The following is a 17,358-nucleotide window of genomic DNA, read 5'->3' on the forward strand; positions in this document are numbered from 1 at the left end:
AAGCCAAGGGTTTCCCATCAGAACTCTTGAGAGAAGAGCTTGGATCGGAAACCTTTTGTAAGCTCTTTGCAAGTTCTATGGTGCCTCTTTGGGTATATTACTTGTATAAGATGGACAAAACTCTACAAGAGTTCGGATTGGAAACCATTGTCTTGCAAAGATGTATTGTAACTTGTAGATTTTATCAGTAAAAGTTTCGCACAAAAGAGCTAAGATTATTGATTTCCAATTCTCCATCCAGCAAATGACGTCACTGCATAAACATCAACGTAAATATAAGCAGAACGTTCTGTTGCTGCTGTGGTCCGCATATTAACGTTGTCCCCTTTATTCAGGACAAGTACAATTGTCGACGAGTCAGAATCAAAGTCGTTAGTATCTTCTGTGTCTGTAAGTGTTCCTCCCGCGATATCACCGTTCACCAAAAGATTTAAATAGTGGGCACCTCCTGGACTAGTGTTTATTGTCCAAGTGAACACATATGTCCCCGCTGCAGGTGCTGTGAATGTCCCACTGTACTTACTGTAGCCATTCCCTAGATTTGTTTTGATGACGTCAAAAATTAGAGTGTGATGGTTGCTCGGCGTTGGTTCAGATTTAGACATGTAAGCGTAGAAGGCGATTGGTTCTACGGGTACTGGGGTGGTGGATGGAGTGGTTGTTTGTCCTATCAAAAGCCGACCTTAAGAGAATAAATTGACCAAGTTTATACGTTTAAGATTTCGAGCTTGTGCAAAGCGTTTGTCTATTAGATGCTTAGAAATGAACGATAATGAATGACATCTTATATATATCAGAGAAAAATATGATTTCAACAGAATACGTGACACACAAGAGAAGCTCGAAATTACTTATGTTTCCGTGTTTTTACAATTGATATCGAAATAAGAGACTCATCTAAATCATCTTTCCCCTCTACGATGTCTTGTAATTTTGAAACCTTGGTTTTGAGATCCGATACCTCGGTTTTCAGAAATTCTTTTTCCAGTCTAAGAATTTTTTCACTTTGGTATTCTAAAACATTTCTTATTGCAATAATGTCATCTTCAATTTGATTACCGACAACAATATGGTGCAGGACAAAAAATACAAAACAAAGGCATATGTAAAAAGGGCGATCGGCCATATTAACAGTTTGACTTTTATGATAGGTATGATAAGAATTGATATTATACTTTCATGTAAATTAGTTGAATCTGATTCGTCGAGAAACATTTGCGCCTCGGTTGACAATGGTTTTCTTGGGGTGAAAATTTTCAATGTTACACTCAACTACATGCAGTATTTATATATTAGAACATAGGTCAAGAATATTCATGGTATACAAGATATTTGCCGCACGATTAATTTTTCAATTAGTTCTTAGACTTATCTTTTATCGACATTAATATAATAATTTTTAGAACCTTTCGGTACAAAAAATAATATACAAAAACACTTTGATTTATTAAATCAGATCAATGAAGAATAAGACGAATTATTTACATTTGAACACACGTTTGCTGGCATTTGAAAATACTGTAGACGTATATTTTTTATGCATGGGATTAATTTTTCTGCGGAAATTTGTCACAGCGAACTCAAAGCGCATTAGAGACATACGATTGCAATCCTAGAAATCCGCGTAACTTTCTAATCGCGGATTGAACAGAAACTGTGATTCTACGGAATTATGATCCCATGAAAAAAATTAAGTTTACGATATACAAAACACGTATTTTCATTTAATGATTATCTGTAAATAAAAATATGATGAATTGTATACAAAAATACTCACAGAGATATATATAATTACGCATATCAATTCTTCAATGAAATGGAATTTCATTTTGTGAATATATTGTATTGATTTCTGGCAAAGCGTGTCTCTATAGTTAATTCTTTGATACAGCATTGTGTTCCAAAAGTTCACACGGTATTTTGCACACTATAAACACATTATGTTTTAATTTTTTATCTAAACGATGGTCACTTTTTCCGATTGTATTCTTTAATTCTAGTGTAGAGAATTTCTTTGGAAACCACATTAATATAAGTGCATTTTTTCTGATATTTTCATCAAGCAATGTCTGAATGAAAGTAAGCTGGATTATCACGTATTGAAACTGCAAAACGTTTCAAAAGCAGACAGTATCAGGAATTTGATAACCCTGTACGGAGACAGTCCTCCAAGCAGAAGTACAGGAGTGGCGTCATTTAATCATAATAATTATATGTGTCTTGTACACCCTATGATAAATCAATTGCAATGTTTCCAAATGCCAAGTCTGACCACCAGAACTTGGACTAAGGCCAATCAGGCAAAGTACAGTTTACGACCGCTGAAGTCGCAATTACACGATTACTGTTAATGGAAACCTCACTGGAGTTCAGAATGGTGAAATTCTCTATCTAGCAAAATGTCATCCCGTTCATTATAAATTCGGTGCGTAAAATCATCATGCAACATGGCAATGCCCACGTCCTTGTTGCGCATGTCGTTAATGAATGTTGTCTTGTCCATACAGCAAAACATTCAAGTGTTACAAACTTGCAAAGATGCTATGACCCATGGATTAGGCGACACATCTTTAAGGCAATGGAGCTTGTTATGTACATGTAAACATTTAGTTTCTAACAGATATAGTGCCAGATTGAAATGTCACTAGACGTCAATAATCTACTCTGAGAGAAGTGTTTTGGTCGTAGAGTCTGAAACTAGCATAAAGATTGTTTAGCTATGTTACAACGCACAAAAATTACGCACTTTGAAATTTATTTTCAAAAGGTCATTATTAAATGCATCATTGTGCCAAATGCAGCATATTAACCCTCCACATTTTTGTTTCTTATTTTTAATTAAACTATGTGTGTAGATATTAAAAATATGCTTTACAACAAAATCTAAGGACTTTTGATTGTATGATCCAAACTCCTTAAAATTGACGAAATGAAAACGCCTTTAGACGGAGGTGGTGACTGTAGAGGAATTAATTGTTAAGCTTTGCAAAATTGGTGAGATTTCTGCAATCTTTCAACGATTTCCCAGCCATCGCAATAGTCTCTCTCTTATCAGTGATCTCTCAGAGGTCTACACAGTCTCCATGGACTTCAGAAAGGTAAAATCTTTCGCCTAAAGGTAGAGATGTAAGAGAAGAGAGAGAGAGAGACCACATGATCTTACTGGAGACTGTATCGGAGCTCTAAAGTATATCAACGTCTGCTTGAGAAATCTATAATCTTGGAGAGATCTTGGAGATTGCAGTGAGATAAGGGAGATACTGCCGCGGCATTATTAATTCTTCGTCGCATAACAAGTGCACTATGATCTCCCTAAATATGTATCGGTAAGCAGGAACGGACTTCTCAAGGCTTTCAGAGATGCTCGCAAAGGGGCCTTCAGAACCAGCGCAATTGTTTAGGAGTTAAAATCTATCATTAGTGTTCTCTGTAAGTAAAATTTACATTATAATTTATATAGTAGATAGTAAAATATACAAATATGAAAAAGATGTGTCAGACTCTGTGGTATCTTTTATTCTCCAACCAGCAAATGACGTGAATGCATGGACATCAACAAAAATGGTCGGGGAACCCAGTGTTGCAGATGTAGTCTGAAGACTTACATTATCTCCCTTCCCAAGGACCACCACCACTGTTGATGAGTCAGAGTCATAATTCCCATTCCTTGTATCAGTGACTGTCCCTCCAACGATTAGACCGTTCACGAAAAGATTTATATAGTGAGCTCCGCGTATGTCCCTTCCGAAGGTGCGATAAATGTTCCTCTGTACTTGCTGTATCCATTCCCAAGATTTGTTTTGATGACGTCAAATACTAGAGTGTGATGGTTGCTTGGCGTCGGTTCTGATTTGGACATGTAGGCATAGAAGGCGATTGGTTCCACTGGTAATGAGGTAGGAGCGGCTGTTTGTCCAATCAGCAGTCTACCTGACAAAGACGGATACTGATAAAATTGTGAGCTTCCTCAAAGCAGTTTTTTTTTCACTTTCAAAAACAGATATTTACATCCACTGAATGAAATCTCCTTTTATTTCTTATGAAAACCATGCCCTGGCGGTCGTTTATGATAAATCAGTAAACACCGCTAAGCAAGCCACCTGTACAGATTTCTTCAGCGTGACTCTTCCATCAATGAAACTTGCATTGACGTACATATCAATAATACAATTTTTAACAAACTCAGTTCTACTTTATATGATTATTTTTACAGATATAATTTTAAACAATAAAATGGCTTTCTTTCTTTGTTAGGACGGGGATTAATGTTGCAGCTATTGCAGAAAAAAATTACATACCTCTCCTATGCGGGTTATGTATTTTTTCTGCAACAACTGCAGCATTAAGTCCCGTACTAAAAACCAAAGAAAGCATTTTATTGTTTGAATTAACACGTTGATTTTCCCCATCAATCAACGGAAATAAATTCATGAAAAAGCGATGTACTTTAAATGTAAGAATAAACATATGTGCAACAAAGGAAGCTGGATGATCACTTACGATTTCGCGCTTCCGATTTTGAATCAAATGATTCTTCTTGTCCTTCTTGCACTTATTTCAATATTTTGTAGTTTTGAAACCTTTGACTTCAGATCCCACAACTCAGTTCTCAAAATTTCATTTCCTTTTCCAGCATACAATTGTTTTCACTTAGGTATCCCACGACCTTTTTATGACCCCGTATCGAAGATTCGGGGGTATAGTTTTTGCCCTGTCCGTCCGTCCGTCTAGCTGTCTGTCTGTTTGTCCATAAAATCTTTAACCTTGCCCATAACTTTTGATTGGTTGGAGTTATGGCTTTCATATTTCACATGTGTATTTCTTGTGACAAGACCTTTCTTTGGGTACCACCATATTTGACCTTTGACCTTGACTTTGTTGTTTGATCCAAGTTTTGCAAAATTTTACCAAACTTTAACCTTGGCCATAACTTTTAAAGAATTGGTGCTAGGGCTTTCATATTTCACACGTGTAATCCTTGTGATAAGACCTTTCTTTGGATACCAATAACTTTGGCCTTGACCTAGGAGTTTGACCTACTTTTGAAAAACTTTAATCTTGGTCATAACCTTTAAACAGTTGGAGCTAGGGCTTTCATACTTCACATATGTTATTCTTGTGACAAGACCTTTCTTCGGATACCAACAGCTTTGACCCTTTGATCTTGACCTTGGAGTTTGATTTACTTTTGGAAAACTTTAACCTTGGCCATAACTTTTGAAGATTTGGTGCTAGGGCTTTCATATTTCACATGTGCAATTCTTGTGATACGACCTTTCTTTGGATACCAATAACTTTGACCTTTTGACCTTGACTTTGGAGTTTAACATACTTTTGGAAAACTTTAAACTTGGTCATAACTTTTGAACGGTTGGTGCTAGGGCTCTCATACTTCAAATATGTAATCTTTGTGACAAGACCTTTCTCTTTATATACCAACAACTTTGACCCTTTGACCTTGACCTTAGAGTTTGACATACTTTTGGAAAACTTTAACCTTGGCCGTAACTTTTGAACGGTTGGTGCTAGGACTTTCATACCTCACATATGTAATCCTTGTGGCAATACCTTTCTTTGGTTGCCAACAACTTTGACCCTTTGACCTTGACCTTGGAGTTTGACCTACTTTTGGAAAACTTTAACCTTGGTCATAACTTTTGAACGATTGGTGCTTCGGCTTTCATATTTCACCTTTGTATTTCTTGGGAAAAGGTCTTTCCTTGGGCACCATTAATTTGACCATTTGACTTTGACCTTGATGTTTGACATACTTTTGAAAAAACTTTAACCTTTTCCATATCTATTAAATAGTTGCTGCTAGGGCTTTCATATTTCAGAAGTTTATTCCTCGAGACAAGACCTTACTTTGGGTACAAGTAACAGTTGTTGTATATTTATTATGGTGTATCCTGATTTATTTGGACGAAGGGCGGTGACGAGTGCGAAGCACGAGTCTCCGCCCCTTCGTCCAAATAACTCACGATACACCATAATAAATATTCAATAACTTTCTTGTATCATGGCCAATCAAAACGTCAATAATTGCTATGTCCCAATTTTTCCAGCATGATTTTTAATTACACCAATAAAAAATATAGTTTTTGTCAGGTGAATATTCTCTCCTTCCCGCCAGTATCTTTTAATTCGCACATTTAATGTGTGTGTTCATGAGAAAGGACGTCGGATTGCAGCTCTCCAACTTAATATAAAACGGATTGTTAATGAAATTCATAAGAAAACCTTTGGATATCAAGGATGAAAAATTCGAAGTTGAAGAAGGGAAATTCAGTGTTAATCGAAAATCAAGAAAAAAAGATACCCGTTGATCATTTGACATATTCGAGAGCTGTGGCATGAACAAAAACGCTGTGTTAATAACTCTTCATCTATGGATGCACTGCAGCTGAACTTTATTCTAGTTGAGCAAAGAATACAGCAAAGATGGTATATCCTGCTAAAAGGCTCTATTACAATAGGTGTGATATTTTAAGATATTTATTTGTGGAATTCATGTCAAGAACTTGATTTCTCGATGTGGTGGATCGAATATTTGCAGAGTTCCGTAAAAACGTTTCGTTTTTTGGGATACATGTTCACTGTAATTTATGTGAAAGACCTTTATTTCATTGGCAGAAACTTTGTCTTTGTATATAACAAAGTCCATTTAATTCTGTAATTCTTCAATATACATATAATTTAAAATGTTGAAATCGCCTTGGTGTTCAATAATTTATTTACACGGCACAGTTTTTGCTGGCTCCGCCCATCGGTGTATCTCCAGTTATTGTACACTTGACTTCAAAGGAAAAACACCACAGCCATGATACAAACATATTTGATTTGCATTTGAGAAAGTATAACCTTTGCTATAAGTTGCCATACGGGGGCATCAGTGTTTCACAAACACATTTTGTTTTTTATTGCAGCGATGTCATCTTCAACTGGATTACCGACAACAATATGATAAACAACAAAAAATATGAAACAAGATGATTTATAAAAAAAAAAACTAATGACCATGTTTTTAGTCTTAGCTAATCCCTTTGATAAGAATAACTGAACAGTTCAAGAACAGAGGTCAAACAAGCCGATTGCTGATAATTATTTTCACCATAGGTTACAAGAACCATATCTTTGCTGGTCGTTTGTTTTCGTTTTTAGGCTTTAAAAAGTTATAATGTTAGGAGAAAAATTAATAATTTTAGCAAATGAATATGAAAAGAAAAATAAATGTCAGTGTACAGTAGTCTTTTTACAATATATTATATTACCTAGAATACGGAGTGAATAAGAAAAATATAGTTTACATACTAGTATTTTTAAGACACTAGTTATGAAAGTAAATGAATTGAGATTGTATTTGCAGGTTATATCAAATGACATTGTAGTTGATTTGACCTGAGTTATACTCAGGCGACCTATCTCCATTTGTTCCTGTCCTTCCCGTTGTGTGTTGTTCTTTTGAACATTCTTCTCTGGAATTTTCAAGTTTCAACCTGTTTGGTACATGTCTATAGAATCTATGGACAAAGGGGAACAAAAATTGTGAATTTCAAGGTCCACTGAGACCGGGGTGGGGGGGGGGGGTGCCAAATCCATCAAAATTCATACAATCTTCAAAAATCTTGCACTTCTTGTTGGAAATTTAAAATAATTACAGATTATAAAAGCTATAGGCCCACTACTAAATTGTTAAAAATATCGCAAGGTAGGGATATAAATGGTTATATATTGAAAATGCATTAAGTCGTTGGTAATCTTGCTCTTTGCCATCTAGCAGATAAACTATGTGCATGTTTACACCGAGTACTCCTCATAGTTTTACTGAAATTGTAAAATTCATGACCCTGAGTTCAGTTAGGATATTTCGGTTATACTAATTGAAAGGTGAAACGTTTGCAACCCTCTGGCAAATTTGTAAAATTCATATATCTCCTAGTTCCATTGATCAGATTCCAGGAAATATATACGTTACATTTTTGAGAGTCATGGTGGGGCTATTTTGGGTTATGCTAATTCAAAAGTAAAATGTTTCCAGGACATACAGGTAACTCTTGATGGCTCGAACTTCGATCTCTCGAAGTTCTTGATCGCTCGAAGTGAGTCTCCGGTCCCGAATTTTTCCACTATATAACTAATCAAATTTACTCTTGATTTCTCGAACTCTTGATCTCTCAAAACCCTTGATCCCTCGAAGTCAAAATGCAGTCCCGCTATGCATATTCTATTAGAATTTACCCTCGATACCTCGAAGTGGCTATGTGTATACAAGATTATATAATTAGCACCTTTACCTGGACATTTAAATGGCCCCAGGCAGAAGACGCGGGTCTCGAGGAACAGGATGTTTATTCAGGTGACACTTATGCTGCAAGGTGATAATTGATTTATAATGAATCATATTTTGCCTATATGCTATTAAAATAATTATCATCGACTGTCTTACGATAATTTAGAGACGTAGTGTCATTGAAAAGTAGTAATTTATTATAAGACAAAACATTAATTTAATTTTTATTTCGAGTCAGTGTCAAAGTTAAACGATATATGAAAAAAGCAGAAACAGCCTCAATGTCAATATGACTACTATTATTGGACAAATACTTACAGAACTGCGTTCAATGATCATGTTTGGAATAGTCAATGCTATGTACGACGCTGTAAAATGTCGTTTTCATGTAACGAATGCGTAGTATGATGTCCGTATTACAAAGAATAAATAAATATACATGATATGACGATATACATTTTTTGCTTGACTCAATTTAATGAAATATTCATCTGAATTACGAAAAAATATCGTTGTTTTATAAAAACCACGTGTAAAAGGTTAGCATTACATCCGGTAAGACTAATTTTAAAACCTGTCAACAAACCCGGAAAATTCCGGACTCTTGAAAACTCGAACTCTTGATCTCTCGAAGTTTTTCCTCGGTCCCGCGGACTTCGAAGTTTCGAGAGTTACCTGTATATACGTTACATGTTTGGAAGTTAGGGATACCTAGCAAGAAAATGTTTAGCTTTTTGCTTCATTGAGTACAAACATATAACCCTTTACATAAATTATAAAATAAAATTCAGGCTCTAGTACCCGGAAAAATTGGTTTTGTATAGAAAATTCGTTACACATCTTTGAAAATCTTCTTAATTCAGCATTAGGCAGACAAGTTGTTTGCATGATTATAATTAACATTTGTCCTTCTGCCAAATTTGTAAATTTCATAGCCTCGGGTCTAGGTTTCAGGTCCTAAACTGGGGATTTATTAGTCATGTGCTGAAATGTGTATTTTTTTGTATCTTGGGCTCTTCAGCAGGCAAACTGCTTGCATGATTACCGTATAAAGAGCTTACAAACTCTCTACCAAAACTTTAAGTCGCCCGCTTGGCGCAGTGGGTAGAGCGTCTGCTCTGGAGTCGCGAAGTAAGGAGTTGATTCTTACGTCGCGGGTTCGAATCCCACTGTGGGACGTGGATACCGGTCCTTCGGATGAGACCGTATAAACCGAGGTCCAGTGTCGCAGAAGGTGCTGGCACGATAAAGATCCCTCACTGCTCAATGGCCGTAAGTGCCAAGCATAGGACAAAATTTGCACCTCTCCATCGGCAAGTGGTGGCGTCTCCATATGAGTGAAAAATTCTCGAGAGGGACGTTAAACAATATACAAACAAACAAAACCAAAACTTTAAGAATTATGTCCCCTTGGTTTATAATTCAGACCCCAAGGTGAGCCTCACTTGAAATTATATGTAGGAAATTCTTTTTTCTAATTCTTTTTTTTTTAGCAGGTAATTGATTGCATTATTATAATAAGCAATTGCCCTCATACGAAGATTTTATAAGAGGAGGATTGCATTTTTTTTCTTACATGTAGAGAAAAGCTTGACCACAAGAGCTCTTTTAGCATTATAGAGAAACAAAAAAAATCACTGTGTGGGAGTGATCAAACATATAGCAAAAATGTAAGAAAAAAATTTCACGGTGATAAGATTTACAAGACGAATTATCGAATCACACCCACATAATAACGGAAATCTGAGGTTTATTTGAGAATTATTAGAATTTGAGAATATACTTATTTAAATAATACCAACTAAGAATAAAGTGTCTTCAGTTAAACTGAGAAGCAGAACAGGCTGTTTCAATAAGCTTTTAATGTAATAAATATGATATGTAGTGAGTTATGCAATAGTTTTATATCTATCATTTCAAGTGCTTCGTGTGGAAAGCTCAACTTCTTTCCGCTTTTCCTAGAACCGACACGAACATTTGCACAATTGTACTGTTATCAACTTAATATACTACAAAAATGAAAACAGTATAAATGAATTTGAATATATATATAATTTCATATTCATTAAGTTCATTCTAAATTTTCCATCCACTAAAGCACGTGAAGGCATGGATATCAGCATAGATGTACGCTCGATCACTCGCACCTGTGGTACGAAGATTGACGCTGTCACCGCTGTTTAAGGACACCACCACCGTAGACGAGTCAGAGTCATAATCGTTTGCATCTTGTGTGTCTGTCAAAGTCCCTCCAACCACGGCATTGTTGACCATTAAGTTAATGAAGTGGGCGCCGTGTGGATTTGTGTTGATCGTCCAAGTGAACACATACGCCCCTGATGTAGGTGCCACAAATGTCCCGCTGTATTTATTGTATCCGTTTCCAAGATTAGTTTTCGTTACGTCAAAGATCAATGTATGGTGGTTGCTGGGCGCTGATTCCGATTTGGACATATAGGCGTAAAATGCTACTGTTTCCACGGGTACTGTGGTAGGAGAGGGAGAGATTGGGAGAAGAAGACGGCCTGCAAAATATACAATAAAAATATACAAATATACAATGAAATGGTTCTTGAACCAAGCGTTTAAAAATAATTTCTGACTACTATTTTTCTAATATTAGCTGAATTCTGCATGGCCTACGTGAACTTCAGGGACGGATCCAGAATTTTTTTTCCAGTGGGGTCAACATCAGATCTAAAAAAAAAAATGTCACACTCGGAAATCTTTTGACATGCCAAAAAAGGTAAACAACTTGACCAAACCTGAAAATCCTCTTTCATTGGGGTGGGTGGGGTGGGGTGGGGAGAAGACACTTTCCTAATTCAATTTTCTTCAGAAACATGACTCTCCTTATCACTTTAAGAGGGGTCTGTGTTTCCTAGGAGGATCCAAGATCATTTTCTTCGTTACTTTTACATAGAATTTTAATAACTCTGAAAATTACAGCGGAACCTTTACCCCCCCCCCCCCATCCGCCCTTGAATTGGCTAATGAAGAAAATCATGATGCATTTAGATCCAGTTCAACCGAAAGATCTTTTAAAGTCTGTTTGAAATTTGGCTCAATAAAAGTTTGGGATTTAGACATTTCACGTTATTTGTCTTTCATTTGATGTCAAACATAAGGTGCATTCTCTATCCAGAGTTGTCTTCCGCTACGCTACCAACACAACTCTGGGTAGAGAATGACATTAGGTGATGCTAACTTGGCGATCATCATTGACAGGCCGAGACTCAGAGGTCATATAACAGCCCGTTTGAGTTATACAATGTAATATTCCAAAAGGGATATAAATTTACTGTGCAATTTTTTTGAACTATTGATAGCTAGAACTATTGAAATCCACATTAAAAGACATTGAATGCAACTGCTGGCAAGCAAGTTTTTCTGTGACCTTACTATGGAAACCGGATAGGGCCATGTAGCTCACTATCGCCCCAAACCTCGAAGGTGAGATACATGGCCCAATATGGATTCCGTAAGATACACTAAAAATAATGTTTACCAAAAGTTTTTAATGTGTTTTTATGCAGATTTTTATTTTTTAAAAGGTCTTTTTTGCAGTTGTTTATATTCAATTGGATATTACTAGTATAATCCAAACGGGCCTAGTGCGTCGTCCCATGACATAATATGCTTACGTCCTTTTGTTGGTATATTTCCTGATTTCTCTTGCATTGTGCTGTTCCGATGTACAGAATTGCTTTCTTTTTCAAACTTTGCAAAATTTTCCTTCATACGCATAACTTCATCCTTCAACAGTTCACCTTGTTTAGTTAAATCCGTAGCTTTAGATTTAAGAAATTCGTTTTCTTCGGACAGCACCTGAACTTTGATTTTAAGAACTTCATTATCACTCTCAAGTTTCACAATTTTCTCATTCTGCTGTCCAATTAACTTTTTTATGTTCTCGATTTCGTCTTTTAAGAAAGTTTTTTTGTCGGCATTGCTCAATGTTAGATTAAATACAATAAACACAACTATATGTAGAACATTCCTCGTAGTGCCATATTTCCATAAGATAAATCTTTTGATAAGGGAATGTATAGTACAAATAGATTATGGGTCATCTGTGGCCATTGTACTTCTGTTCTTGACCATTTTAATGGGAAATGTATTTGTAATAGTTATAAGTAATTTGTAATACAATGTATTTAGTAATATCTCTTGTCAACTTAATAACCCCTACAAACATCCATTCATTTATAAAACCCATTCCCGTGATTGGTTTTTGTGAATTCTTATATTGATGTTTGGCAACTGTGAGGTCCAACTACGATCGTACAAGATTTGCTTTCTAAGCTACCTTATTAATATCTGCCAATCGTAAGCATCAGGTGATAACTTTCATAGGCGTCGGAAGCAAATTGAAAGTGGGGGAAAGAGAAAAAATTCAAACCTGAGAAAAACTTGACAAGCAAAAAAAAAAAAATAAATAAATAAATAAAAAATAAACAAAAATAATAAATAAATAAATCTAAAAAAAAAAAGAAAATTGAAAATTAGCCAAACCCGAAATCCTATTTCGTAAGGGGGTTTGGATCGAACTTCTTTCAGTGCCATTTTATTTTTTCAAATGCTGCCACTTACCCTTCTTGATTACACTGCAATGTGCCTGTTAAAAGGGGGGGGGGGCTAAACCTACGCCCCAATGTTCAATGCCTATATTAAGTCTATCTTTGAAAAAAGTGGGGGGGGGGGGGTTAAGTCCCCCTAGCCCCCCCCCCCCCCGGTTCCGACGCCTATGACTTTCTTTATATCAAATTGACTTTGAAAGTACATATTCATATTGTGCTTGACCTATAACAAGCTACAGAAAGATACGTAGGTTAAAAATTCATTGCTACTGTACTTGAGTAGACGCGATACAACATACTTTTTTGCACATTGATCTGGACACATTGACGTCCAGCAGGTAACTGTTTGCATCATTACACTGAGCAACTGGCGGTATACCAAGATTTTTGATTTCATGAGCACTGAGCACATAGTTACGGTGAACATGGGTGCCTAGCCTAACGTTGTGAAATTTATGGCCCCTGAGTCAGAGGTTCCTCATTCCGGTGGGGCTCTATTGATTATAGAGTGAAAATACATTATTTCCTTGCAAATTTTCTTCTTTCTCCTTGGTATTAAACAAATAAAATAAGTGCATAGTTATGATGAACAAGGATGCCTCTTCCAAAATTGTGAATTTTATGACCCCTGGGTCAAGGGTTCTGGTGTTAGGGTGGAGTTCTATCATTATAAATAGAAATGCATTATTTGATTGAAAATCTTTTTCTCTGCTCCTGGGTATTAAGCAAACAAACTACGTGTATAGTTATGATGAACAAAGGTCTAAAATTGTGAATTTCATGGCCCCTGGTTTAGGGGTTCTGCTCATTCATCTAATAAAAGTATTAAATTTTGATCAATTGTAATGAGTACAGTATATTATAACTTGGAAACCTTAGACCAATTCGTGAAGTCTAAGTTGCATTAACTTACTGTCTTTAGAAAAAATTGTCACTCAAGAATAGTTCTTTTAGGCGAGCATTTTAGTATTTGATGCTAGGAATGTTTTTAAGCTTTTTTGAAAACATTTTAATAAAGAAGAAATTGTTTAAATATGAATATGCCATTAAAATGCGCAAATGGTGCATTCTTTTACGGAATAAATGGACAATGACTACAATTCTTTTGAATTTAAAGCTTCCAGCCAGCAAAACATGTAAATGCATGAATGTCAGCAAAAATGACTGCATTGTAACTAGCTTGTATGGTGCGGAGATTGAAGCTGTCACCCTTGTTTAAGGACGCCACCACCGTAGACGAGTCGGAATCGTCATCATCAGTATTTCCGGTGTCTATCAAACTTCCTCCGACGACGGCAGAGTTGACCAGTAAGTTGATGTAATGACCGCCGTGAGGATCTGTATAAGTGGTCCACGTGATACATATACCCGTGCGATGAACGTCCCGCTGTGTTTATTATACCCATTCACAAAATTGGTTTTGATGACGTCAAAGACCAAAGTATGATACTTGGTGCGGGTTCTGATGTAGACATGTGTGCATAAAAGTCAATTGGTTCCAAGGATAGTGGGGTGCATGATGGTGGAGAGTTTGTGTTTGGGCCGAGTAGGCGACCTGCAAAACGTAGGATGACCCCAAATTTTATTTCATGAATTAAGAGAGAGAGATGATTAATCCCAATAGACATTTTTAAAGACTAATGTATATGAAAATAGAACTACCCCCAAGATTTTTTTTTAAGTTTTTAACACAGAGAAATTTTAAACTTCTTAATTATAACTTTAATCTTCAAACCAAAATGCTTTCTATTCTTTTGCGATGTATTTCTTTATAGCGAATTCAGAACTGAGAAAATTCATTGAAATTGTTTTTGTTTTTTTTTAAATCTTGAAACGGTACTTATTAGGTCACTAAGGTGACCAATTGCTATCTGTCTTCGTCCGTTGTCTTGTGTCGTGCATTAACATTTGAACATTTTCACTTCTTCTCTGGAACCCCTAAACCATAAAGCATATATGGGCGAGAAGAACAAAAATTTTGAAATTCAATGCCCCCTCCTCAGCCTCTGCGGCCAGAGAAGTGGGGCCAAAACACTCAAAATTAATGCAATCTTTAGAAATCTTCTTTACTCCTGGACATCAAGCAGTCAAACTGTTGGCAAGATTGTAATAAGCATTGAGTCCTCTACCAAAATTGTGAAATTCATGGCCCCAGAGCCAAGAGTTGTAGTGTTAGGGCTTGTCTTTATTAATCATATAGTGAAAATGCATAAATCCTTTAAAAATCTTTTTTTTTCCTCCTCTGTATATTTAGCAGACAAAGTAGATGAATTATTATGATGAACAAGGGTGGCTCTTTCGATATTGTGAAATCCATGGCCCCAGGATCAGGGATTCTGGTGTAAGGGTGGGGCTGTATTGATTATATAGTGAAAATGCATTAATTCGTTGAAAATCTTCTTCTCTGCAACTGGGTATTTAGGAAATAAACTAAGTGCATGGTTATAATGAGCAAGGGTGTCTCTTTCTAAATTGTGAAATTCATGGTCTTTGATTCAGGGGTTTGGTATTGAGACAGGGTTCTACTGATCATAAAGTTAAATACGTCAATTCTTTAAATATATTCTCTCCCTCTCTATATTACCAAAGTAAGTGCATGAACAAGGGTGTCCCTTCAAAAATTGTGAAACTCCTGGACCCTATATCAGGGGTTCTGGTGTTAGGACGGGGCTCTATTGATTATACATGTATAATGAAAATGCAATATTTCTTTGAAAATCGTTTCTGCTTCTGGGCATCAAGGAGGCAAACAGAGTACAAAGTTGTAGTGAGCAAGAGTTATTTCTCTTTGCAATTCAACTATGAAAATTAATCAATGTAAATAAAGTAGTTAATAGATCAATCGAATAAAAGAATTACACAAGAATTTTTAATGTATAGCACAAAAAGTACTTTCAAAGTTGTCAATGGTCAGGTAGACTTGTAAATAAACGAAAAATAAAATGAGACAAAAATACCTTATTTTGTACATTAAATGTTCTTCAAAGATCAAGGAAGCCATTGTGAGAAAGAATGTAATGGGTTTACTGTATAAGCTCAATCACTATTGTTTTGTATAGTTTGCATGGTGATAGTGACAAATGGGAGTGTATTAGCACTTCCGTTGCGTTTACCTAAGGATTTTTTCAACGCACTGACGGCAATGCTGTTTAAGGATTAATTGTGGGATTCTTACGAGATGCAGAGTCAATCCGATAGCATGAACTAAGACAGAAATATATGTAGAGACAGTGTGAACCGACATTTTAGGTTAAAATAAATTCATGTTTTTAAACCCAGAAAGACCAGTGGGGGTACAACGTAAACAAACCGGAGTGGCATACCTTTCTCTCTTATAATGTATAGTGGCGTATTTTTCTGTGTACAACGATTATTTTGGGGTTTTCACGATTTTTTCCTATGGTACATATGCTGAATAAGTGCAATAAATATAATTTGTGGAAAAAATGTCCGACAAGCCCCGGGGTTGAATATCGGGGGAAGGGGGGGGGTCCTGTCCACAAGTACCTGTGTTTTCATCCCACCTATTAAACTTATCTTCAGAAGTACATTATCCTGTTCAAGTTTTGTTTTCTCAGCCTGTTGTTCAAGTAATGTTCTAATCTCGAAGATTTCGTCTCTTGATCAAGTTATTTGATAGGCAAAACTAAGACTCAGACCGAGTACAAGCAGTAAAGCACATCGAGAGACATGCTTACTTGTACATACTGTCAGATTGTCTTTGTGATAAGACAGTTAGTATGCCAGTAAAAAGTCAATATGTCTGAGAAGTTTTTCAATTACTCGTTGAACACTGAAGACTAAACATATTTTCACCTTTAAAACAACAATAGAAATCAAATGAATCTCTTAAACTTCCTTCTTCTCAAGTAATTGTAGGATCAAAAATCATAGAGTTGGCCGTGACAAGGCCATCAAGTCACACGTTAATTGATCAATTCGTGAATTTCTAATATATTCCATAACTACAGAATTTTTGCCGTTGTATAATGAACAGTCCATAGGTCATAAGTTAAATATAAACCTTTCATCCACAGAATCTTGAGACAATCTGAACAAAAATTGGTAAATAGTACACTATATGCAGGCCCGTAGCAACAGTTTCAAAAGTGGGGAAGCCAACTTCCGAAAAAAAAATCTGACAAGGGAAAAAACCCTACACTGCCCAAAGGGGGGGGGGGGGACTTACCAAAATAATCTGAAGAGCAAAAAAAAAAAAGCTAATTTACAATCCAAATCCTGGAATTTGCCAGTGCTCGACCTTACATCGAAAAAAAGGGGGGTGGGGCAACCAGCGTCTAAAGGAAAATTGGAGAATTTACCATAGCAAAATACTATACTCAGAAAAAAGTGCGGATAAAAAGTATGGCATCCTTATATTAGTCACCAAAAGGACTTTTTTGTTCATAGAACATGAATGCTGGCACATAGTATCAGGGTCAGGGAGGGGGGAGCAGTGGTGGATCCAGGATTCTTGAAAGGGGGGGG

General features: G+C 36.2%; 2 protein-coding genes across 2 annotated transcripts; both read right to left on the reverse strand.

Moving 5' to 3' along the window:
• Window positions 1–215: 215 nt before the first annotated feature.
• LOC133176771 (C1q-related factor-like) lies at window positions 216–676 on the reverse strand. Its single transcript, XM_061311842.1, has one exon. The coding sequence runs from the start codon at window positions 603–605 to the stop codon at window positions 216–218; it is 390 nt and encodes a 129-aa protein (XP_061167826.1). The 5' UTR covers window positions 606–676.
• A 9,659-nt stretch (window positions 677–10,335) lies between these two features.
• On the reverse strand, window positions 10,336–11,949 carry LOC133176788 (C1q-related factor-like). Its single transcript, XM_061311858.1, has 2 exons — window positions 11,935–11,949; window positions 10,336–10,815 (listed from the first exon to the last, which is right to left on the reverse strand). The coding sequence occupies exon 2, from the start codon at window positions 10,742–10,744 to the stop codon at window positions 10,367–10,369; it is 378 nt and encodes a 125-aa protein (XP_061167842.1). The 5' UTR covers window positions 10,745–10,815; window positions 11,935–11,949; the 3' UTR covers window positions 10,336–10,366.
• Between the last annotated feature and the right edge of the window lie 5,409 nt (window positions 11,950–17,358).

This window comes from Saccostrea echinata, unplaced genomic scaffold, assembly GCF_033153115.1.
Source record: "Saccostrea echinata isolate AGI-Se365-2 ecotype Australia unplaced genomic scaffold, CSIRO_AGI_Sech_v1 ptg000081l, whole genome shotgun sequence".
In the NCBI taxonomy this organism is placed as follows: Eukaryota; Metazoa; Mollusca; class Bivalvia; order Ostreida; family Ostreidae; genus Saccostrea; species Saccostrea echinata.